General features: G+C 42.9%; 1 protein-coding gene across 2 annotated transcripts in view; it reads left to right on the top strand.

Annotated features, from left to right (window-relative positions):
• The window catches only part of LOC143806153 (class I histocompatibility antigen, F10 alpha chain-like), a 200,250-nt gene extending 173,842 nt beyond the window's left edge, over positions 1 to 26,408 (top strand). For both annotated transcript variants that reach the window (XM_077286144.1, XM_077286143.1), the window contains exons 4-8: positions 6,754 to 7,026; positions 9,334 to 9,432; positions 11,767 to 11,796; positions 12,227 to 12,275; positions 24,635 to 26,408. In XM_077286144.1, the coding sequence (XP_077142259.1) occupies positions 6,754 to 7,026; positions 9,334 to 9,432; positions 11,767 to 11,796; positions 12,227 to 12,273 (449 nt within the window). In that variant the 3' untranslated portion in view covers positions 12,274 to 12,275; positions 24,635 to 26,408. The remainder of the gene's footprint in view (positions 1 to 6,753; positions 7,027 to 9,333; positions 9,433 to 11,766; positions 11,797 to 12,226; positions 12,276 to 24,634) is intronic.
• Positions 26,409 to 26,647: the final 239 nt, after the last annotated feature.

The following is a 26,647-nucleotide window of genomic DNA, read 5'->3' as shown; positions in this document are numbered from 1 at the left end:
GAGGACTGGGGGGGCGATCGGTGGGGTGGGGGGGGGCTTACATCAGTATTTCCAGCCATGGCCGATGATATTGCAGCATCGGCCATGGCTGGATTGTAATATTTCACCTGTTTTTTAGGTGAAATATTACAAATCGCTCTGATTGGCAGTTTCACTTTCAACAGCCAATCAGAGCGATCGTAGCCACGGGGGGGTGTAGCCACCCCCCCTGGGCTGAAGCACCACTCCCCCTGTCTCTGCAGATCGGGTGAGATTGGAGTTAACCCTTTCACCCGATCTGCAGGAGCGCGATCATTCCATGACGCATACGCTGCGTCAAAGGTCGTGAAGGGGTTAATGAATGTATTCATTGATATAATTGTGACTTGTTCCAACGGTTTTCATTGGCACATCTATAGCATTTTAGTATATTTTTTTGATTATGTAGCTAAGCTGTAATAAAGAACACAAGTGAGCGTTTGAAACGCGTCGTGCTCCCCCGCCTTGTCTATGCCACCATTGTAATTTTTACAAGTTTTAATGGATTTAAATAAAGAATGAACCAATTTTACCAGATGCTGGAACCCTTTTTTTCCTTGTTCCTGGGTCTACCTCATGAAGCAGCTGAGTGAGACAACCCCTCACAGTATTTATAAGCTCCGTTTTTCTTATGCTATTTAGGCCTGTGACTCCTCGATGGGGCGTTAGTTTCCCCAGGCTAGTCACCCTCTTTGCATGTTATTATGCCCCCAGGTTCTGAGGAGCACTGCGTGTGACCGAAAGTGCAGAAGATGGCTCCCGTACACTGAGGAGCCGAAGATCAGCAGGAAGAAGAGGAGCTGCTATCTATAAGGATGTGCGAGATTTGCAGGGAGTTGGCGATGATGCCGCTCTTACAAGTCATGTTATCACAGGAGCGTAATAACGTGCAAAGAGGACGACTAGTCTGGGGAAACAAACGCCCATCGACAAGTCAAAGGACTAATTAGCATATCAAAAAGGGGTTAGAAATACTTTTAAGTGAATAACATTATAAAGGGCTGGTTAGGCTGGGAATTTAGTAATCTTGCTGGGTTGGAGGGCATGGGGGACCTGACAGGTTGCCTTTAATGCCCTGTGCAAGTGCCCTAGAAAACAGTTCCCACATTTTGCCCCTAGAAAGTAATAATGTCCCCTATGAGCCCCTGTGACAGTCACAGTACCCTAAGTGCCCCTATAACAATAGGTGTCCACTTATCATTTATAATGTCCCCTAAGGTTTCCCCTGTACATCTCCCCTCTACACAATGTCACCACAACTCCATTGTACACAGTATGATGTCCCCACAGCTCCACTATAAGCAGTATAATGCCCCCAAAAATATATGTTATCACAGTACTACCCGCACTGTATGATGACACCACAGCAGCCTCCACACTGTGTAACAGCCCGTTAGTTAACTGCCCACACGGTATAATAGCCCCTTAGTAGCCGCCATTGCTGTTTTTTGGTCCCCACACTGTACATTGTGCCCATTGTAGCCCCCAAGCTGTATGATGGCTATCTCGCGGTTTGATGGCTCCCATAGTAGTTCCCAAACTGTATGATAGCCTCCACAGTAGTACACAGTATCTTGGCCCCTTAGTACCCTCCACTCTGTAGGAGGGCTCCGTAAAAGCTCCAACACTATATGATGGCTCCTTTTGTAGCCTTTGTGTGATGTATGATGGTCTCCCATAGTAGCCTTCAAGCTGTATGATGGTCCCACTTAGTAGCCGCCACATGTATCGTAGAACCCTTAGGGCTCATTTAGTAGTCCCAACACTGTGTCATGACTCCTTTAGTAGCCCCCACGCTGTATGATGTTCCCACTTGGTAGCCCACACACTGTATCATCCCCCCTTAGTAGCCCCTATGCTGTATTATCGCCCCTTTAGTAACCCTCACTATGTCTGAGGGCCTCTTTAGTAGCTCCCATGCTATACAGTGGCTCACTTAGTAGCCCCCACATTGTTATTATGGCCTTCTTAGTAGTCCCGCACTGTTTTTATGACCCCATTAGTAGCCCCCATACTGCTATTATGGCCCCCTTAGCTGCCCCCACACTATTATGGCTTCCTTAGCTGCCTCCACACTATTATTGTCCCCTTAGTAGCCCCATACATAATGACACAATCTTAAAAAAATATATATGTATGATATACTCACCTAAACCCGGCAAGTCCAGTAGACCGCTGCAGGTCCTGGGCAGTCTGATGCGATGACATAATCGCGTAGCTCCACCCTGAACCTACGTTCTGCAGGCCCAATGCAACTAACAGTCTACAGAGTGGAAAGCGGCAGTGCAGGGAGACCATGTCTGCGGCATAGAGAGGTCAGTGACCGCTCCTGCCAGCGATTTGTTGGCTCCTGCTGATGTCATGTAGGCAGAGCAGCTGCTTCTCTTCTGTTCTACTTTGTTAAAGAGGCGTGATTGCCAACTCCATGCAGATTGAAAATCGGCTCCCAGAAGTTAGCATGACTTTGGCAGTGACGCCTCATCGACAGGACAGCCCGGCAGAGGAAGAGCTGCTCTGCTGACAAGCAGCAGAATCGCCTGCAAAGGGTAGAACAGGCAGGTAGTTAGCAACTACTTGCCTGTTAGTTCTTAAGCACATGGTTAGAAAACAAAAATTCTCCTGGATAACCCCTTTAATTTTTGTTACCTTTACAAGGAAAGCCCCATAATATCTGATGTATACAAATGTTCAAAGAAAGCAACGAAAACTAAGATTGTCATCCAGAGAGGCAAATGGACTTCATCCTACAGATACTCTGACTTTCTCCGCATGGCCTCATCTTCTTTCCTTTGTAATTAGACATCCGGCTCATCCCCTCAGATCTTTCTAGTCAGGCTTCATGTCACAACATTGCAATCTGAGGTGAAGTGAAGATGAAAAATCTCTTCTTCCTCTTTTTCTTCCTCCCCTTTTTCATCCTCCTCTTCTTCATCTTCTTCGTCATCCTCCTCTTCGTTATCCTCCTCTTCGTCATCCTCCTCTTCGTCATCCTCCTCTTCGTCATCCTCCTCTTCCTCTTCTTCTGTTCTCCTCACGTACATTCATTCTTGTCATAATTGACTCTTGTTCCCTTATTCCAGTTCTCAAATCTCTTGCAGTTTTCCCTACACATCTTCAGACACCGGGGCGGCACAATCAGTATATGACCCCCACTGATGAGCATCTTAGGCTGACCAGCGCTCAGCAGCCTCGTGGGGAGTGAGAGGGGTGACATTCCAGGATGCGCACTGTGGGTCTATACTAACAGAAGTAAAAGTTCCCCATTCTGACAATCGGTGCAGGTCTCAGCAGTCAGACCCCCGTGATCAATAAGTTACCACCTTATTGTTCAGTGTCCGTCCAGCTCTGTCACACAGCGATGTGCAGGAACAGACAGAGTGCGGCGTCCATCGTGGTAATGTGTCTTACACAGGTGTTTCTCACAAAATTTAGAATATCATCAAAAAGTTAATTTAATTCAGTTCCTCTATACAAAAAGTGAATCTCATATATTATATAGAGTCTTTACAAACAGAGTGATCTATTTCACGTGTTTATTTCTGTTAATGTTGATGATTATGGCTTACAGCCAATGAAAACCCAAAAGTTATTATCTCAGTAAATTAGGATACTTTATAACACCAGCTTGAAAAATTATTTTAGAATCCGAAATGTTGGCCTACTGAAATGTATGTTCAGTAAATGCACTCAGTACTTGGTCGGGGCTCCAATTTCATCAATTACTGCATCAATGCGGCGTGGCATGGAGGCGATCAGCCTGTGGCACTGCTGAGGGGTTATGGAAGCCCAGGTTGCTTTCATGAGTTGCAGGATACTCCGGTCACATGGGAGCGCACAGGACACAGATGAAAGGATTAAAAGTTTCTTTGTTTATTGAAATCCACAACGCTTTTCGACGGAACAGCTCCGTCTTCATCAGGTGGCAGTATATCTTGTGGATGACTATGGGGAGTGCATTATACTGTATGGGTGACTATGGGGAGTGCAGAATACTATATGGAGGACACTATGTGGGGCCCATTATATTATATGGAAGGCTATGTGGGGTAATTATACTATATGCAAGCAATTATTCAGTGTATAGTTTGTGTGGTGTCCATCATATTCTGTGGAGGGCTGTGTGGGGGCTATTATATTGTATGGAGGGCTAGTGTGTACCATTATACAGTGTGGAGAGGTGTGGAGCCATTATTTGGTATGCAGGCCCATGGTACTGCATGGAGAGCTGTGTCGGGAGTCACAGTTGGGAGATCATATTGTGGTGAGGTCACCATACTTTGCCTTAGGAGTTGAGGTAGGGTACAGTAGGGTCATTATACTATGCATGTGGAGGCAAATGTGGAGAAATTCACCAAGAGGGTATCATACTATGTTTGGGGGGCACTTTTGCTGTTATCATACTTTATGGGTGGAATGAAACTGGAATCTAGGACTTCAGCAGGGGAAAATTACTTTGTAAAGGATGCTATGTTGTGAGATGTACGCTTCGGTGACACTGACTGACTGATTGATTGTGGATACATCACACTAGACCTTGAAAATCAAGGTCCCAGAGTCTGGAGGAAGAGTGGAGAGGTCACAATCCAAGCTGCTGGAGGTCTAGTGTGAAGTCTCCACAGTCAGTGATGGTTTGGGAAGCCATGTCATCTGCTGGTGTAGGTCCACTGTGTTTTATGAAGACCAAAGTCAGCACTGCCGTCTACCAGGAAATTTTAGAGCACTTCATGCTTCCCTCTGCCGACAAGCTTTTTGGAGATGGAAATGTCATTCTCCAGCAGGACTTGGCCCCTGTTCGCACTGCCAAAAGTATCAATACCTGGTGTACAAACAACAGTATCACTGTGCTTGATTGGCAGCAAACTCGCCTGACCTTAACCCCATAGAGAATCTATGGAGTATTGTCAAGAGGAAGATGAGACACCAGACCCAACAATGCCGACGAGCTGAAGGCTGCTATCAAAGCAACCTGGGCTTCCATAACCCCTCAGCAGTGCCACAGGCTGATCGCCTCCATGCCATGCTGCATTGATGCAGTAATTGATGCAAAAGGAGCCCCGACCAAGTATTGAGTGCATTTACTGAACATACATTTCAGTAGGCCAACATTTCGGGTTTTTAAAATCATTTTTCAAGCTAGAATTATAAAATATTCTAATTTACGGAGATAATAATATTTGGGTTTTCGTTGGCTGTAAGCCATAATCATCAACATTAACAGAAATAAACACGTGAAATAGATCACTCTGTGTGTAATGACTCTATATAATATATGAGTTTCACTTTTTGTATTGAAGAACTGAAATAAATTAACTTTTTGATGATATTCTAATTTTGTGAGAAGCGCCTGTATATGGATATTAGTACACGAGTGACTGCAGACAGGATTCCCTCAGATGAAATGTAGACGACACGTTGCAGATAATGTAGGAGAAATAAGGCTGAGATCTGATCGTAGCGAGGGAAAAAGATAATATTCAGTAATGGAGTCAGGTTGTACAGAAGGGAGAAAGTAAAACCCAAACCACGTTCTGTCAGTTTTAACTAAAGGCTAAAAGAAGCGGCTGATCCATTCTTCTTTCCGCTCATTATTTCATGTATCAACGAAAAATGACAGAAAAGACACCAAAAAAGGCTCTTCAGGAATAACCCACCGGTGTCTTCCTCTGGCAAAATTTGGCGGGTCCACCGGCATATGGAAGCCGCCAGGTGCACATACACTGAGGGGAGATAGTGTTCAGGTTATTGGGGTCTTCACTACTGTACTTCCCGAGATAAATCACTTCATGGCCATAAGTAAAATAAAAACAGAGGCTTCTCCCCTCTAGCTGTGGCGCCATTCCCACAATGTCGGTACCGCTGATCCCTGAGAATGACGGCTGCACTTTGCTGCGGCTCCTCAGTATCCGTCAGCGCAGACGTCGCTCTTATGAAATAGTGAAGTCTACAGCTGACTGGCGGCCGCTGATTGGCTGCAGCCATCACATGACACAACAAGTCCCCTCATTCTCTGGGAGCCGCCGCTGTGGGAGGGGAGTACGCACTGGTCTTATTATAATGAGGGTCCTGAGGTGATTACGCCGGCGATGGCCAGTAGTTGGAAAACTCAAATATCCAGCACATCTCCCTTGTTTGTTTTTTTTGAGGCAGTCAAATCAATTGAGCAGGATCTTGGGATCTGCCGTAGTGGAGTGACGTCATAGTGTTAGCAATCCCCATTGTGACCTACAGCAGTGCGGCGAGAGACACGGAGTCTGGTAAAACCAAATCTGGTGACTGACCTCTCTTTGCTGATGAATTTATGGGAAGTTTGTAGAGTGCGGCCTCCGCTCAGAAGACGATCACTAGTTTACACTACAACTAAAAAAAATCAGCAGCCAAAGCAGAAAACAGCCAAAAAGACAGAAAATGTTGGTGTTTTCTGCTTGAACAACTCGGTGGGTTCTCGCACGTCTAAGGCTGTGTGCACACGGCCAACATCGTTACTTGGTTAAATCGTTGTACTGCGGTTACAGCCGCCATTACCTCGTCCACCTCCGATGCTTTCCAGTCGGCAGCGCTCCAACCACAGTGAGATGTCTGCAGTCATGGAGGTCTCTTAGTATATGTGAGGAGCACAGGGGTCTCCTGAGTGTTATACACAGTACCGGGGGCTCTGCTCATTGTACAGACCCCCAGACAGGAGGACGGGTCAGATCTGTGCTGCATGCACTTCATTTCTCTCTTCTTTCCTTTCAGTTCGGCCCCAGGTGAAGGTGTCCGGTCAAGAGAAAGGAGACGCCATGAAGCTTCACTGCCAGGTGTACGGATTTCACCCCCGAGCTGTGGATGTGAAGTGGATGAAGAACGGGGAGGACGAGGTTCACTCCTATGAGACCACAAACGTCCTCCCCAATCCTGATGGCACCTATCAGATCAGGGTCAGCGCGGAAGTGACCCCCAAAGAGGGCGACAGCTACTCCTGTAATGTGGATCACAGCAGCCTTAGGGAGCCGCTGAACATCGTGTGGGGTGAGTAGTGTCTGTATCGGGCGGATGATGGGAGTAAGACTGTGGAGTATGTCATGACCGGTGATCATTATTGTGACTTGTCATTGTATAGTCATCGGACTTTGAAAGGCTCAAAATGGTTATGAGAAGTAACCGGTCCGTTCTTCTAGTGGCTTTCGCTTGGATAGTATTATATATGTAAACACAGCAAAAAAGGACAGCAGTATTTACCTGCCCAGGTATGAGACCTAATGCAGCAAACCCATATAATAAAGATGTCGGCAAAAAAGGTGCAAAATAATGATCACCGGTCACAACATACTCAACAGTCTTGCTCCCATCATCCACCTGCACCCCATCTTGACTGAAAAAAAACAGAAAAGTAGAAATTTTTGCAAATTTATTAAAAAAGGAAAAACTGAAATATCACTTGGTCATAAGTATTCAGACCCTTTGCTCAGTATTGAGTAGAAGCACCTTTTGAGCTAGTACAGCCACGAGTCTCCTGGGGAATGATGCAACAAGTGTTTCACACCTGATTTGGGGATCCTCTGCCATTCTTCCTTGCAGATCCTCTCCAGTTCCATCAGGTTGGATGGTGAACGTTGGTGGACAGCCATTTTCAGGTCTCTCCAGAGATGCTCAGTTGGGTTTAGGTCAGGGCTCTGGCTGGGCCAGTCAAGGATGGTCACAGAGTTGATCTGAAGCCACTCCTTTGTTAGCTGTGTGCTTAGGGTCATTGTCTTGTTGGAAGGTGAACCTTCGGCCAAGTCTGAGGTCCAGAGCACTCTGGAAGAGGTTTTCATCCAGGATATCACTGTACTTGGCCGCATTCAAGTTTCCTTCAATTGCAACCAGTCATCCTGTCCCTGCAGCTGAAAAACATCTCCATAGCATGGTGCTGCCACCATCATGTCTCCATTTTGGGATTGTATTGGGCAGGTGATGAGCAGTGCCTGGTTTTCTCCACACATACCGCTTAGAATGATCACCAAAAAGGTCTACCTTCATCTCATCAGACCAGAGAATCTTATTTCTCATAGTCTGGGAGTCCTTCCTGTGTTTTTTAGTAAACTCTATGCTGGCTTCCATATGTCTTGCACTGAGGAGAGGCTTCCGTCGGGTTACTCTGCCACAAAGGCCTGACCCTGACTGATGGAGGGCTGCAGTGATAGTTGACTTTGTGGGACTTTCTCCCATCTCCCTACTGCATCTCTGGAGCTCAGCCACAGTGATCTTGGTGTTCTTCTTTACTTCTCTCACCAAGGCTCTTCTCCAACGATTGCTCAGTTTGGCTGGACGGCCAGGTCTAGGAAGACTTCTGGTGGTCCCAAACTTCTTCCATTTAAGGATTATGGAGGACACTGTGCTCTTAGGAACCTTGAGAGCTGCAGAAATTCTGTTGTAATATTGGCCAGATCTGTGCCTTGCCACAATTCCGTCTGAGCTCCTTGGACAGTTCCTGTGACCTCATGATTCTCATTTGGTCTGACATGCACTGTGAGGTCTTATATAGACAGGTGTGTGCCTTTCCAAATTAAGTCCTATTAGTTTAATTAAACACAGCTGGGCTCCAATTAAGGAGTAGAACCATCTCAAGGAGGATCAAAAGGAAATGGACAGCATGTGACTTAAATCTGAGTGTCTGAGCAAAGGGTCTGAATACTTATGACCATGTGATATTTCAGGTTTTTTTTAATAAATATTCAAATATGTCTACATTTCTGGGTTTTTTTTCTGTCAAGATGGGGTGCAGAGTGTACATTAATGAGAAAAAAAATGAACTTTTTTGAATTTACCAAATAGCTGCAATGAAACAAAGAGTGAAACATTTAAAGGGGTGTGAATACTTTCCATACCCACTGTATATACACATACACACAATAAAAAATGCAGTCAGCATTGCTACTGCAAAAGACATCAAAGAAGATGCTTCGGATGAAAATACTGCCAACATTTTCCAGAAGCATCTTGTCTACCTCTAGCAATTATGCAGATACGCCGGCGTCTAAAAGACCTAATGTGCAAATACATTCAGGGAGATTTATAAAAATGTTTAAAAAAAATCTATATTCAACAACCAATCAAAGCACAGCTTCACCTCATATTCTGCTCTTGAAAAATGAAAGCTGTGCTATGATTCGCTGCTGTAAGCTTCTGAAGATATTGTAAGGAGGCACTGCATGAAGAGATAGAGATGTAGATGTACATGTATGTAATACTATACACTACACATACGTCATCACCGCAGAGGAGACTAATGTGAGTGATATGTGATGCTCTCAGTATAATCCGCAGATCATATTTACCTTTATATTTTCTAACCAGAACCAAAACGGTCGGTCACAGCTGTGGTCGTTGCTGTGGTCGTTGCTGTGGTGGTCGTCACTCTACTTCTTGTTGTCATTGGAGTTTTCATATATAAAAGTAAGTATCAATAATTTAGTGTTTCTTCTCTTTTTGCTTTTGTGTATTTTACAAAAGTCTTAGGCATGAATATAGGCAAATGCTGCAGAGTAAGAAGCTTTCACTAATAGAAATGTTAATAGTTTATTTTTAGCAATTAGCAAAATACAAAGTGAATGAACAAAAGAGAAGTAAACCCTGTCAGTATTTGGTGTCCGCCCTTTACCTTCCTCACTTCTTATCAGTCACTTGCACACAATTTGGAACTCAGTAGGAGATTGTTCCAAACATCTTGGAGACCTGACCCCAGATCTTCTGTGTATGAGGCTTGTACAGATCCTTCTGTCTCTTCATGTGATCCCAGACAGACTGGATGATGTGAGATCAGGACTCGGTGGGGCAAGGTCATCACCTCCAGGACTCCTCGTTCTTCCTTATGGTTTAGATAGTTCTTAATGACATTGGTTGGATGTTTGGAGTCGTTGTCCTGCTAAGAATAAATTTGTAGCCAGATGCCTTCCTGATGGTATTACATCATGAGTAAGTATCTACCTGTATTTCTCAGCATTGAGGACACCATTCATTTAATTCTAATGAAATCCCCAAGTCCATTTTCTGAATGGCAGACACTCCTCCGCTCTCCACTGTTCCTGCAGTCACTCATTATTGTGATGTTCTCTTGCCCATCTGTTACAGCCAAATATTTCAGATTTTGACTCCTCAGCCCAGAGACCTGCTGACTAGTGATGAGCGAGTATACTCGTTGCTCGAGATTTCTCGAGCACGCTCGGGTGATCTCCGAGTATTTGTTAGTGTTCGGAGATTTAGTTTTTTATCACCGCAGCTAAATGAGTTACAGCTAATTGCCAGGCTGAGTACATGTGGGGATTCCCTAGCAACCAGGCAACCCCCACATGTACTCAGCCTGGCAATTAGCTGTAAATCATTTAGCTGCGGTGATGAAAACTAAATCTCCGAACACTAACAAATACTCGGAGATCACCCGAGCGTGCTCAGGAAATCTCGAGCAACGAGTACGCTCGCCCATCACTACTGCTGACCCTTTTCTACACCCTAATTCATGAGTTTGCATGCATAGTTGAGTTGCATGACGTGGTTTTTATGTAGAACGTCTGGTTTTGGCCTCAATTCTTCAATGAAGGCCACTTATGGCCAGATTTCTCCAAACAGCAGATGGGTGTAGCTGGGTTCCACTGGTGGCTGCCACTTCTGAACTGATGGCACTGCTGGACATCTTCTGATTTTGAAGGGAAGTAAGCATGATGTGTCTTTCATCTGCTGCACTAAGTTTCCTTGTCCAACCAATGCATCTACAGTTCTCAATGTTTCCTGTTTCTTGGTGCTTCTTCAAAAGATCTTGAACAGCACATATTGAAACTACTGTCTGCTTTGGAATAGTTCTCTAGGAGAGACCGTGCTGATGCAGTACAACTACCTTGTGTCTTTTTGTCTACACTGTGGCATGACAGAAGAACAAGGAGTCCTGGAAGTGATGGTACGGCCCTACAAAGCCCTGATCTCACATTTTCAATTGTTTGTTGAATTACATGTAGAAACAGAAGGATCTGCTCAGGCCGACATCCTGCTGACTTCCTTCAAAAGCTGTGTGCAAGTGTCCATGGAAAAATTGGTGCTGTTTTGAAGGGAAATGGAGGACACAGCATATATGGATTTGTTTCACATTTCTCTTTTGCTCGTTCACTTTCCATTTTGTAAATTTATAAAAATAAACCATTAACATTTCTATTTTTGAAAGAATTTTCTGCTTTTTTTTTACACCGGTCTAAAACTTTTGTACACTATAAATTAGTTACCGACTTTAATGAGTTGGCAGCAATGTAATGTTAGTGGTGAGCCCCCATTTTCCATGTCTTGTCTCGACCATGGCCTCTGTGATCTCCTGCATTTTCTGTCTCTCTGAATTCAGGACAATTTATGTTATTATGTTTTGCCGTACACAATTTTGTTTTATTTTACCCATCTTGCCATTTTTAAAAAGGGGACAAGTTTGGTGCTGCTCCTTCCATCAGAAATTGGAGTAAATTATAGTACAAATGTAAAGCAGGTGCAGACTTCAACTTCTGGTGCATGGACAGGAAAGGATGCGCCATATTTATTATGGGGCTTGCACCTATCTTACTCCTGTGCACTGTAGTTTATGGCTGGTGTCAGACATTCCCCTCATTGTGTATAGAGCTCATTGTCCCACTGACAGCCGGGCTTGTGTCTGTGTCCTGTCCGCGCATCTATCCCCCATTACACATATGTTATGTATATGGCTCCGGTGATGATGGATCCTCAGGTTCCTGCTCCTAATTCCATCTTCTCTTACAGAAAAGAAAGGCGGCTACAAGACGACCAGCAGTGAGTACTGTGTATATGTGTCTGTGCCGAGATGTCGCTGCTTGTGACGGCGACTAATAGAGACGACAGCGGTGACTGTATATAGAGGCGGCTGGGGCCATGTAAAATAATATGATAATCCACAGTGTAGGAAGATTGTTTGGGCTTCAGCATCAAGGACATACATAAGTGTCTTCTGTCCAGTAGAAGGACGGCTGCTCCTACACAGCAACGCTCTGCTCTGGCTCACAGTTGGGGTCCTTCACTGGAGGACCCCAATCTACAAATTCATTATATCCTAATTACACTGTCTTAAAGAAACATGGCAGCGCACGTGTCCACAGGTTGTATGTGGTGGAGAACCTGCGGACCGTGTGATGCTGAGGTGGGAAGTATGTGGAATTTTATTAGAATGTGAAATTTCACTTTCTATCTTTTCCTATTTTCGCAGCTTCGGACTCATCATCTGACACATCCAGTGCTCCAGCCAAAGCCTAATGGTGAGTGGTGACGTCTTCTGTAAAAGTGCCGCCATCTACAGTCATGGCCAAAAGTATTGACACCCCTGCAATTCTGTCAGATAATACTCAGTTTCTTCCTGAAAATGATTGCAAACACAAATTCTTTGGTATTATCTTCATTTAATTTGTCTTAAATGAAAAAACACAAAAGAGAATGAAGCAAAAAGCAAAACATTGATCATTTCACACAAAACTCCAAAAATGGGCCAGACAAAAGTATTGGCACCCTCAGCCTAATACTTGGTTGCACAACCTTTAGCCAAAATAACTGCGACCAACCGCTTCCGGTAACCATCAAAGAGTTTCTTACAATGCTCTGCTGGAATTTTAGACCATTCTTCTTTGGCAAACTGCTCCAGGTCCCTGATATTTGAAGGGTGCCTTCTCCAAAGTGCCATTTTTAGATCTCTCCACAGGTGTTCTATGGGATTCAGGTCTGGACTCATTGCTGGCCACCTTAGAAGTCTACAAAAACCAAAAACAACAAGGATCCCTAAAATTTAACTTTTATTATACAATAATAAAAACTCTCTCCAAACAAATGGAAAAAATAATGAAATAAAGGCAATAATTTATGTACCTAAAGAGCCCTAGGAAACTCTAAATTGAGTTCTACCTGACAGTGGGGGTAGGCACCCTACTTTACTGCGGTGGGTGCCCCCACTCAACGTCGACTCGCCCTCAAAAATCCCTAGGAGTCCCTAATAAAGGAACCCTAAAGAGGCCCTCAGAGATCCCTATAAAGGGGCCCTGCCTATCAGTGGGGGTTGGCACCCTAATGTGAAACGGTAGGCGCCCCCACTCGACGTCGACTAACCCTAGGAGCCCTAAAGAGTCCCTAAGATAGGGAAAGAATAAAGAAATGTCCCACAAACACCCAAAAACCCAAAAAATAGAAAAATCAAAAAAGAAGAAAAAATAAGAATAATAGACTGTATCTCAACCAATCCACATAAGGATTCTTTAATTCAACTTAGGGTATAGACTATATCCCTATTAGCCCTAGAGGAAAAAATTAATGGGTGAACAAAATATATTAATGATGAATTTGTTCAAGATATCCTACAAATACTCGGTTTCCAGCATATAGGAGTGAAAGAATGATGGATGTCTCACTCATATGAATATAGAATAGCAATCAGCACGTGCTAATAATACAGCCTTAAGGCAGCATAAAATTATTACTGCTCAAACATACATAATACAATAATCAATCCAGTATGTCACTCAGGCCTGTGAACCCAGAGAGAGATATAGTTGTCATCATTGCCATACAATAGCTGTCACAGCCTTAATATTCATTTACAGGTTTCTTAAGGATTTGATGCACGGCTGAAAAAAACAATGTATAACGGTCATAGAGGATATCAGTAAGAAATATCTACTCCTAAACAAGGAGCGGAAACCAAGACAAGATGAGACCAGCAATAAATAATAATAATACTCAGCAAGTGCTCATGATATACCCTTGGGGCAGCATATGAGATAGCTGCTACTCCAGCATGTATAATGCAATAGTTAATCCAGTATATCACTCAAAACAATGATCCCAGAGAGATAGCGCTTCCCAGATGGAGACATAATTGTCATCATTGCCAAACAATAGATATAATGGCCTTGATACTCATCTGTAGGCTTCTCAAGGATTCTATGCACCGCTGCAAAATTCCAGTGTCACATCAAATGCTGGACATCCATCTCCCCGAAGATTACCCGACGCGTTTCCCCCCCATTCATATAGCGGGGGTTCATCAGGGGTATAGTGGCAGTAGTATGGATAAAGGCTGCTGTGAACTCACCCTCTGTTCACCTATAAATGCACGTGGAAGTACGGGAACACGCCGAATCGGCGCGGTCCCCCGGAAGTGACATCGTGTGCATCACTGCAGGCGCCGAGTCAGTATGTGGAGCGCACATACTGACTCGGCGCCTGCAGTGATGCACACGATGTCACTTCCGGGGGACCGCGCCGATTCGGCGTGTTCCCGTACTTCCACGTGCATTTATAGGTGAACAGAGGGTGAGTTCACAGCAGCCTTTATCCATACTACTGCCACTATACCCCTGATGAACCCCCGCTATATGAATGGGGGGGAAACGCGTCGGGTAATCTTCGGGGAGATGGATGTCCAGCATTTGATGTGACACTGGAATTTTGCAGCGGTGCATAGAATCCTTGAGAAGCCTACAGATGAGTATCAAGGCCATTATATCTATTGTTTGGCAATGATGACAATTATGTCTCCATCTGGGAAGCGCTATCTCTCTGGGATCATTGTTTTGAGTGATATACTGGATTAACTATTGCATTATACATGCTGGAGTAGCAGCTATCTCATATGCTGCCCCAAGGGTATATCATGAGCACTTGCTGAGTATTATTATTATTTATTGCTGGTCTCATCTTGTCTTGGTTTCCGCTCCTTGTTTAGGAGTAGATATTTCTTACTGATATCCTCTATGACCGTTATACATTGTTTTTTTCAGCCGTGCATCAAATCCTTAAGAAACCTGTAAATGAATATTAAGGCTGTGACAGCTATTGTATGGCAATGATGACAACTATATCTCTCTCTGGGTTCACAGGCCTGAGTGACATACTGGATTGATTATTGTATTATGTATGTTTGAGCAGTAATAATTTTATGCTGCCTTAAGGCTGTATTATTAGCACGTGCTGATTGCTATTCTATATTCATATGAGTGAGACATCCATCATTCTTTCACTCCTATATGCTGGAAACCGAGTATTTGTAGGATATCTTGAACAAATTCATCATTGATATATTTTGTTCACCCATTAATTTTTTCCTCTAGGGCTAATAGGGATATAGTCTATACCCTAAGTTGAATTAAAGAATCCTTATGTGGATTGGTTGAGATACAGTCTATTATTCTTATTTTTTCTTGTTTTTTGATTTTTCTATTTTTTGGGTTTTTGGGTGTTTGTGGGACATTTCTTTATTCTTTCCCTATCTTAGGGACTCTTTAGGGCTCCTAGGGTTAGTCGACGTCGAGTGGGGGCGCCTACCGTTTCACATTAGGGTGCCAACCCCCACTGATAGGCAGGGCCCCTTTATAGGGATCTCTGAGGGCCTCTTTAGGGTTCCTTTATTAGGGACTCCTAGGGATTTTTGAGGGCGAGTCGACGTTGAGTGGGGGCACCCACCGCAGTAAAGTAGGGTGCCTACCCCCACTGTCAGGTAGAACTCAATTTAGAGTTTCCTAGGGCTCTTTAGGTACATAAATTATTGCCTTTATTTCATTATTTTTTCCATTTGTTTGGAGAGAGTTTTTATTATTGTATAATAAAAGTTAAATTTTAGGGATCCTTGTTGTTTTTGGTTTTTGTAGTATTCTAGGTTCCCGATATATAAGGTCTTTTGGTTAGCACCTTAGAAGTCTCCAGTGCTTTCTCTCAAACCATTTTCTAGTGCTTTTTGAAGTGTGTTTTGGGTCATTGTCCTGCTAGAAGACCCATGACTTCTGAGGGAGACCCAGCTTTCTCACACTGGGCCCTACATTATGCTGCAAAATTTGTTGGTAGTCTTCAGACTTCATAATGCCATGCACACGGTCAAGCAGTCCAGTGCCAGAGGCAGCAAAGCAACCCCAAGACATCAGGGAACCTCCGCCATGTTTGACTGTAGGGACCATGTTCTTTTCTTTGAATGCCTCTTTTTTTCTCCTGTAAACTCTCTGTTGATGCCTTTGCCCAAAAAGCTCTACTTTTGTCTCTCTCATCTGACCAGAGAACATTCTTCCAAAACGTTTTAGGCTTTTTCAGGTAAGTTTTGGCAAACTCCAGCCTGGCTTTTTTATGTCTCGGGGTAAGAAGTGGGGTCTTCCAAGGTTTCCTACCATACAGTCCCTTTTCATTCAGACGCCGACGGATAGTAAGGGTTGACACTGTTGTACCCTCGGACTGCAGGGCAGCTTGAACTTGTCTGGATGTTAGTTGAGGTTCTTTATCCAATATCCGCATAATCTTGCGTTGAAATCTCTTGTCAATTTTTCTTTTCCATCCACATCTAGGGAGTTTAGCCACAGTGCCGTGGGCTTTAAACTTCTTGATGACACTGCGCACCGTAGACACAGGAACATTCAGGTCTTTGGAGATGGACTTGTAGCCTTGAGATTGCTCATGCTTCCTCACAATTTGGTTTCTCAAGTCCTCAGACAGTTCTTTGGTCTTCTTTCTTTTCTCCATGCTCAATGTGGTACACACAAGGACACAGGACAGAGGTTGAGTCAACTTTAATCCATGTCAGCTGGCTGCAAGTGTGATTTAGTTATTGCCAACACCTGTTAGGTGCCACAGGTAAGTTACAGGTGCTGATAATTACACAAATTAGAGAAGCATCACATGATTTTTCAAACAGTGCCAATACTTTTGTCCACCCCCTTTTTTATGTTTGGTGTGGAATTATATCCAATTTGGCTTTAGAACAATTCTTTTTGTGTTTTTTTCATTTAAGACAAATTAAATGAAGATAATAATACCAGAGAATTTGTGTTTGCAGTCATTTTCAGGAAGAAACTGAGTATTATCTGACAGAATTGCAGGGGTGTGAATACTTTTGGCCATGACTGTATGTGATAGGAAACCGGGGGCAGGAATCAGGGGAAACTTACTGGGGTGAGAGAAAAAGTAAGAGGGCGTCGGAGGAAGTTTAGTAACAATGAGAAAAAGGAAAGGTTATTTATGTCATACAGGTGCTTCTCACAAAATTAGAATACCATCAAAAAGTGAGTTTTTCAGTTCTTCAATACAAAAAGTGAATCTCATATATTCTATAGAGACATTACCAACAGAGTGATCTATTTCACGTGTTTATTTCTGTTAATGTTGAGATCTCCCAACGTGTGGTGCGGCCTCTGTTATTAATGATGGTTTATTAACCCCTTTACCCCCGAGGGTGGTTTGCACGTTAATGACCGGGCCAATTTTTACAATTCTGACCACTGTCCCTTTATGTGGTTACAACTCTGGAACGCTTCAACGGATCCTGGCGATTCTGAGACTGTTTTTTCATGACATATTGTACTTCACATTAGTAGTAAAATTACTTCGATATAACTTGCATTTATTTGTATAAAAAATGGACATTTGTCACAAATTTGGAAAATTTAGCAGTTTTCAAATTTTGAATTTTTATGCCCTTAAACCAGAGAGATATGTCACACAAAATAGTTCATAAATAACATTTCCCACATATCTACTTTACATCAGCACAATTTTTGAAAGTTGTTTTTTTTCGTTAGGAAGTTATAAGGGTTAAAAGTTGACCAGCAATTTCTAATTTTTACAACACAATTTACAAAACCATTTTTTTTAGGGACCGCCTCACATTTGAAATGACTTTGAGGGGTCTATATGGCAGAAAATACCCAAAAGTGACAACATTCTAAAAACTGCACCCCTCATGGTGCTCAAAACCACATTCAAGAAGTTTGTTAACCCTTCAGGTGTTTCACAGGAATTATTGGAATGTGAAAGGAAAAAATGAACATTTAACTTTTTTCACTAAAATGTAAATTTAGACTATTTTTTTTACATTTTCACAAGGGTAACAGGAAAAAATGAACCCCAAAATGTATAATGCAATTTGTTCTGAGTACACTGATACATAATATATGGGGAAAAACACCATTTAGGCGCACGGCAGAGCTTGGAAGGGAAGGAGCGCCATTTGACTTTTTCAATCCAAAATTAGCTAGAATTGAGATTGGACGCCATGTCGCGTTTGCAGAGCCCCTGATGTGCCTAAGCAGTGGAAACCCCCCACAAGTGATGCTATTTTGGAAACCAGACCCTCAAGGAACTTATCTAGATGTGTGGTGAGCACTTTGAACCCCCAAGTGTTTCACTAAAGTTTATAACGTAGAGCCATGAAAATAAAAAATTGGGGGCTAAAAGATCATTTTTGTGGAAAAAATATGATTTTTTATTTTCACAAGGTAAAATAAAGTAACAGGACAAATTGCACAATACCTTTTGGGGTCCAATTTCTCCTGAGTACGCTGATACCCCATATGTGGCACAAAACTACTGTTTGGGCACATGGCAGAGCTCGGAAGGGAAGTAGTGACATTTTGGAATGCAGACTTTGATAGAATGGTCTGAGTACGCCATGTCGCGTTTGCAGAGCCCCTGATTTGCCTAAACAGTGGAAATGCCCAACAAGTGCCCCCTTTTTGGAAGAAATCTACTGTTTCCTGGTATGTGAATTTTATAATGTAGCGGCATACGTTAGTTGTGTAGTGTTTGTCATGTTGTCATATGTCAGTTGGGTAAGTCAGAAATGAATTTAGTAGTGCATGGAGGTGAAGTACAGTCTGAAGCATTCTTTCATACACAGGCCAGGTTTGTCGGGGTAGGGGTCGCATTGATAAATGGTTTCGTTGTGTTTTCCCCTTCTGTAACACGCTTGGCACCTCTTTTGCGACCTTCCTTTTTTTCTGCTTTGAGGGACCTCCCCCGGGAAATGTTGACCTCATATGATATGAGCACTTTCAGTTCCGGAAGTACTGGGGCCAGCTCCTTCCTGATCTCCAAAGATTAAGGCCTTGATCACTACCTCCTGGAACTGAAGGTACGACGTACCGGTCTGGCCTGCACATTATGACAGCAGGAAAGCGTTGAGCATTGCCATTTGTACGATGTGCACGGACAGCTTCTTGTACCACACCTTGGCCTTTCTCAAAGCACTGTACGGCTGGATGAGTTGATCAGAGATATCAGCGACCCCCATGTTTTTGTTGTACACAGTCCGGTTTGCTGACCTGTGACCTGTGCAGAGGTACCTCGTACAGTGCTGAGGGTGCTGCCATCAAATTTATGGTGGTCAAGAAAAGACATCTCTCTTGTCCTTGTACTTGACCACCAGCAGGTGGTCGCTACATTGGGCTCTGCTGTCACCCCTTCTGAGCATTTGCCCAAGTAACGTTTTCGGGAGGCCTCTCTGATTTTTGCGGACAGTACCACAGGTTGAGGTACCTCACGCAGAGAGGGACTTAAAGAGTGGGATGCTGGTATAAAAGTTATCCACATAGAGGTGATAACCTTTATATAGCAGTGGGTGCACCAAATCACACACAATTTTCCCACTCACTCCCAGGACAGGGGGGCATTCAGGGGTTCAATCCGGGTTTAGTTCCCGTCATGAACTCTAAACCTGTGGGTGTACCCTGAGGTTCTCTCACAGAGCTTATAGGGTTTGATTCTGTACAAGGCCCTCTTGCTGGACAGGTACTGATGGAATTGCAGTCTCCCCTTGAAATGAATTAGGGACTCATCCACGCAGATGTCCCTTTGGGACATGTTCACTTCAGCAAACTTTTTGTTGAAGTGTTTGCTGACCGGCCGAACTTTGAACAGACGGTCAAAGTTGGGGTCATCTCGTGCGGGACACTGCATTATCGGTATAATGCAGGAATTTATGGATGGCCTCAAAACATGTCCGGGCCATGACCATTCAGAACACTGGAGTGTTGTATAAAGCATCAACACTCTATTATTGCCAAAGTGCTGGCTTCTTCAGGAGCCCCATATGAAGGACCAGCCTCCAAAACTGCATCATTTCAAGTGCGTCTACAGGACACCAGTTAGAAAATGATGAATCAGGGTTTTGTGTCAAAAATTGATGAGCGTACAAATTAGTTTGGCCCACCATGAGGTTAACAAAATCCTCAGATAAAAAGACTTTGAAAAAGTCTAGTTCTTTGAGGCCGGTGGTGTAAACGTGACTCCTGATGCCACAAAATCAGGAATCAGTGGCCCATAATTTTTGGGGGGCGAGGTCCATCTGTCCTGGGATGTCTGCGTGGCTTATCAGCAGCACCTGAAGAGGAAGACGAGGAAGAGGACGAATCTGAAAAATACTTTACACGTGCTGCGCCGATTCTTTGGAATGCACTACCCAGGTTAATACGATTAATCCCCAATCCCCACAGTTTTAAGCGTGCCCTAAAAACGCATTTGTTCAGATTGGCCTATCGCCTCAACGCATTAACCTAACTATCCCTGTGTGGCTTATTTATAAAAAAAAAAATATATATATATATATATATATATATATATATATATATATATATATATACATAACCAGGTTCCTGGCATCATGTTCTCCCACACTTTATGCAGTTAATAGCCTCTGTGTCTGTACTGCTACATACTTAGGCTGTTAACTGGTTCATGCAGCTTTACATGAACACCCGAGCCTTACACTATGGCTGGTCCAAATAACTAAAGCAATTGTTACCATCCACCTCTCGTGTCTCCCCTTTTCCTCATAGTTTGTAAGCTTGTGAGCAGGGCCCTCATTCCTACTGGTATCTGTTTTGATCTGTGATTTCTGTTATGCTGTAATGTCTATTGTCTGTACAAGTCCCCTCTATAAGTTGTAAAGCGCTGCGGAATATGTTGGCGCTATATAAAGAAAAATTATTATTATTATAAAATAAATGTGGGATCCTCTCCCTCGCTATCAGTGTCGAAGGTAAGGAAAGCATATGCCTCCTCCACTGAATAGCGTTTTTGGGACGAGCGGGACAACATTTTATTTTTTTTTATGTATGTGGTGATTGTGTCATACTCTATTTAGTGATGCGTGTGTGAGATAGTGCTTGGTGTAAACTTTTTTGTTTGAAAAGAAAAATCTAAAAGAAAAAAAGCAACCAGGGAGAAAAAAAAGTCAGTGAAAAAAAGTGTAAAACAGCAGATACAAGCTCTGATGGGTGAACTGCATCACCAATCAACGCTCGGCAGCTGCTGGATGTGCGCACGGAGGTGGCGCAAAGGGGATAGGAGGGGGTAATAAGAGGGGGAAGGGGAGAAGAGGGGGATTGGGGTGGATGAGGAGAGATCGGGCAGGGATCAAAACACTTACAGTTGTTGTCTCTCTTCTTTCTTCTCTGTTTTTCTTTCTTCAGCAGTGAGGGATTGTGGTGTCAAAGGCTTCTGTGGCACCATAAGGCCCAGCGCAGATCCTGTAGTGTGATCGCTCTGTAGAAATCCTCAGCTACTGTGAGGACCTGCAGCGCAGTCACACAGGTCACCGCTGCTGTGCCCTGTCATTGGTGCAATCGATGATGACATCAATCGCACCAATTAGAGGCCCTGGTATCGTTGGCGTTGCTAGGCACCAGCCTAGGATTGGTTCTCTTACAGCTCCCTTCCTAGGCAGGTCACACCAAGGCTGAGCCCTGTGATTGGCGCAATCTGTAATCGTCGATTGCGCCAATCAGAGGGGGTACAGGCCATGAATGGCATTGCCAGGCAGCAGCCTATGATCGGTGCTCTTGTAGTGTTTTGGGCAATCTGATTGCCTGAAACACTGAGAAATGCTGCGATTGGCTGTTCAATTCAGAACAGCCAATCACAGAGATTGTGGTTGCGGGAGGGCGGCGACACCCCCCAGGATGACGGCACCATCTACACAGAGGTAAGATGCAATTTTAATGCGATCACCTTGACTTTGGTCGCAGTGTCACATTAAAAAAATGATGTAATATTCCTTCCATGGTCAAATAGGCCCAGGTCACATGGGTGAAATATTACGTCCAATGTCAGAAAAGGGTTAATGATTGTTATGAAATGTTACACATTCTGATTGCCATTGTTGTGTTTGCTGGAGAAAGTGACAATTATTTCATTATTTTTATTCTAAGGAACAAGCAGAGTGATAAGATGGAAGTGTGAGTCTGAACAAAAAAGCTGCACACTTTAGGCCTATTTCACACACATTTTTCGAGGCATTTCTTTTTTGCCTTGTGAAGTTCATCGTTAATGTTGTGTGCTTTTTATTATTTAAAGTGTTCTTTACAGAAGAGTATGGAAAAAAGCATCAACTCCACATTAACTGGCAAAATGTAGAAAAAGAAAGCTCAGCTCACATCTGGCAGAAGGTGATGAGTTGGGCCGATGGCATATGACCTGGACAGGAATAATGGCCGCCTTCCCTGAGCCTCCATATGTATTATGTAGCCATCTGTGGCTCTTCGCAGCGGTCTGCTGGGAGTTTCTTCCACGACCTTTCTCTCCCGCTCCTGAATGTTCGCGGGTTCCTTTCCTGATAGCGGATTTCTTCTCTCCCCAGAGATTTCACATTTGTTTGAGACCAGGACTCATTGATGGCCAGTGTACATTTTCTTTCTTCTTATCCATCTCGTGTTCTTCTGGATGCGGCTTTCAGTAGTGTAGCACCCATTTTCTAGTTTTCTTACACTGGGGAGGACAATTGGCTCTAAACGGCTCTGATAATAATTGTCTGATTTCATTGTTCCTGTGACGCATTCAACCCCTCCAGAGACAGCAAAGCAGCCCCCAATATTTCAGATCCTCCGCCATGTGTCTCTTTATGATAGGGGTCTTTTCTTTGTAGACTTCATTTCATCTATAGACATAGTGCCGGAATACATTGCCGAAGAGCTCTAGTTTGGCTTCATCTGTCCATAGAACTTTTTACAAAAAGACTGGTTTGTCCATGTAACAGAGTTCCCACTCTTTTTTTTATGCCTTTCTTTTACACCTTCCTGACATGGCAATTTTTTCTTTTTTTCCTCCCTTTCTTTCAAGAGTCATAACTTTTTAATTTTTAGTCAACATAGCCACATCAGAGCTTGTTTTGTGTGGGACAAGTTTTACTTTTGGAAAAAATTCCAAGTGTGTTGAAATTGTAAAAGAACCTGCAATTCCACAATTGTTTTTTGGCTTTTTTATTTACCAGGTTCACTATATGGTAAAACTGACGTGGCAATGTCATTCTCAAATACACAAAGACCAAATAAATGTGTATATATATATATATATATATATATATTTTATATATATATATAAAAAAAAAAAATCGGAGATTTGTAAAAAAAAAAACAACTACATTTTTTTATTTGTGTCACCATTTTCTGAGACCCTTACCATAATGGTTTCATTTTTTGGCATCTAGAGCTGGGTGAGGGCTTATTTTTTGCGCCTTGGGCTGACATTTTTTATTGATACCATTTTGGGGTGGATACGATGGTTTGATCGCGTTTTATTGCAATGTAGCAGCCAAAAAAAAACCTTAATTCTGGCATTTTGATTTTTCTCTCGTTACTCCATTTACCGGCCAGATTAATTTATTTTGTATTTTTTGATAGATCAGACATTTCTGAACACAGCGATATCAAACGTGTTGTTGTTTTTATTGTTTTATTTTCAATGGTGCAAACTTAGAGTGATTTGAACTTTTGTGGGGTTTCGTATTTTTAAAAACTTTTTTTTTGTTGTTGAATTTAATAGTTCCCTTATGGTACTTCAAGCTGCGATCGTCCGGTCGCTCGTGCTATACAGTATGTAGCAGTGCATTAGCCCTGCAATGTGTAGCAGAACTCACGATCTTCCATGATCCTCCTACGCACAGGAGGTTCATAACGACAGGTACCGGGGCCGTCAGCAGACGTTTGGCTGTCATGACAACTCATCAACACACTGCGATCAAATCCGATGGGCAGGAGGAATGATGTGCCCCCCTGCCGAAGCATATTATGCCACTATCACTGGTTAACAGCCGCTTGCGGCGATCCACTCCACTCTCGGCTATTAGAGGCACTTGCTGGCTGTCTTTGATTTGTGCGACCGCACATCAAATGCAGGGACACGAAATGTGACCGAAGTGTACGTCATATGTCGTGAAGCTGTTAAGCGGAGACGTCCTCTTTTGTCTTTCGCCCATAGAGCTCTACTTTGTTCAGTTTGTGGCATACGGTATAGGTGGAAACTTTCATTACAGATGTCTCCATCTCGGCCTGAATTTGTTGTACTTTGCCACATTTCAAATCAACTTTCATAGGGTTCTCTAATCAATTTCCTCTTTCCACCACATACTGGAAGTTTCTTCATTGCTCCATGATTAGAAAACCTCTTGAATCCAATATGATAAGGTCTTTGTACCTGTTAGACTGCTTGTGCTTGGTGATAATAGTATTTCTGGTCTGTTCAGACAGTTCCCTTGTCTTTGTCGCCATTGTGAACATATCAGCATAAGTCATATCAGCATTGACCACATGGAGATAAGTCTAATTTCTAGATAAGTCTCATTTTATCCTTTGTAAACTGAACAGCGGGTGCCATTAGTCGTGTCCACTATGGTTTTCTATTTTGTCTTTTTTTCCAAGCAGTTTCACTAAACACTTTATTCCAGGTGATGGTTTACAGATGTACTTAATATTCAGGGGTGCCACAACTATATATGTATTAATGTTACTTTCCTTGGTTACAGAAGGTTATTGTGCATTTTATGATATTAGACCGGTGCAGTCACCTGTAATGTGAATATTTTGACTTTTTGTCATTTCAGAACCAGATGAGACGTCTTCTGCTTCCATTTCTCCAGACTATGGAGAATCTCGCCTTCCATCTGTCGCGATCACTTTCTATCATTTTGTGTAATTGAGAAGGAACCTGCCGTATACAATAATCTAATGAAAACTAATCCTGGGATAACATGGCCGCCCACACAACTTCACCACAGAAACATCCCACAAAGCTGAAGAAAGTTGAAGTCCCTAAATTGTTCCATTACTGAACTCTATCGAGGCCTCTGAACTATTGAGATTTGTACGGGTCAGAGATTGTCCAGATGAGAGTATGACGTGTGATAGGTGTCATGTCTGATGGGATTATTAATCTGATAACCTTAGAGTAAGAAAGCTAAACTCAGATGTCTGTGGACCATGGTCTGAGTACGGACCACAATGTCAGGACTGGCCGCGGGTCTCCTGACTCAAACTCATCTCGTATACGTCTATTCGGCTCTTGAGTTTGGAGCAGGAGACCAGCGGTCAAGTCCTGACATAGTCGTCCGTACTCCGCTGAAATCAGATGTCTGTGAGTCATGGTCTAACTATGTGCTGTCATAGTGTCAAGCATCTGAAACACCCATACCTGGATCTCAGCCATTTTGGTCACACAACAAATCTCTAGATGTATTTTCTGAATGTGGAGTTGACTATACCACCTTTGTCCTCTCACTCTATGAGGGTATATGGATGACAAATAGGAGGCCCTTTACCTGAGGTCCATCATTTAAGAGGGAGGACAACTGGAAGGTGCAGGAAATGTATGGCCTCCTGCGGCCTCAGAGAACTAGTGACCGATCACCCGTTTCTGCAGTTGCAGTAAGGGCACTTCCAGGTTGTAGATATGTAGTTTATTCTTTTTTATGAGTTTGATGTTTTTAGGGGAGATGTCGCCCCCTCTTCAATGATTGCCAGGCTGTAGAGTATCGGCTTCTAAAAGATCTGGGAAATGATGCACAATACCCAACATTGGTGACGAATGTGTTATATGGCGGGTTCCTTCCCGTGTACGATCAGATGTCTCACGTACTACTGATTTTCCTTTACATTTAGTAGGTAATTACAATAAGGTTTTGGGGTTTTGGCTTAATACTTTTCATTATCTTACAGTTATTTGCAATTAGTGCTTTATATGGAAGTCCAGATCTACTTATATAACATTATATCGCATTATTCCATAACTTACATTTGCTCCAGGTTTTCAATAAGGTTTTGAGTTTTATTTTTTTCCGTAGTTCAAGTTTTGCTCTAATTTTGGTGATTATTTTCTGTTTGTGCAATTGGTATCAGTTTAAGAGACATCACAGCCGAATGTTGTATTATACCGGAGGCGTCATTATCCGTTCTTACATATCACACCGGGAAACGACTGCTGGAAAAATAATAACGAATCGTTCTTCATCCTCCGCTCATGAATCTGGAGATACAACACTCCCCATTATCAGTCCTACCACATTTACAATGCAGTGTATTATATATTTGTGAATCTGAGTTAATTCGATGCTAATGACGGGACTGAATGTGAGATCACATAACACCAATAATTAGAATCACACAATAAAGAATTTAAATTATAAGGAAACTTATTATTTCATAGTTTAGTTTTATGTTTTGTAGAAATGGGAATAATTATCACTGTATGTGGAAATAAAATCAGATGTGAATGTGACCAACTCTACTGTGTGGATCTGATGGAAATAGATCTTACAGGATTTCCCATTTTTTGAGCTTTTTATGATGTAATTTATCAATAAAGTACAATTACACCGATAATCACAAGTGTCTTTTTTGCGTTACATTTATTGTTGGGATTCTAATAATTAAATGTTTTCCACATAAAGTCGGGATAAGCAAGATCTTGTAATGTTGGAAAAGTACAATCCCTGCCACTAGGGATGTAGAAAGTAGATGGGAAGTTGTAAAAGTTATCCCCAGCTGCCAATCACGTCTACATCCAAAATTGTGAAACTGACGGTGGGAGAGCTGGTGATCCGGATCCAACTGTCCGACCC

The sequence above is a fragment of the Ranitomeya variabilis genome, chromosome 2 (assembly GCF_051348905.1).
Source record: "Ranitomeya variabilis isolate aRanVar5 chromosome 2, aRanVar5.hap1, whole genome shotgun sequence".
NCBI classification, from domain to species: domain Eukaryota; kingdom Metazoa; phylum Chordata; class Amphibia; order Anura; family Dendrobatidae; genus Ranitomeya; species Ranitomeya variabilis.
This window is presented reverse-complemented; position numbering and strand designations above follow the sequence as displayed.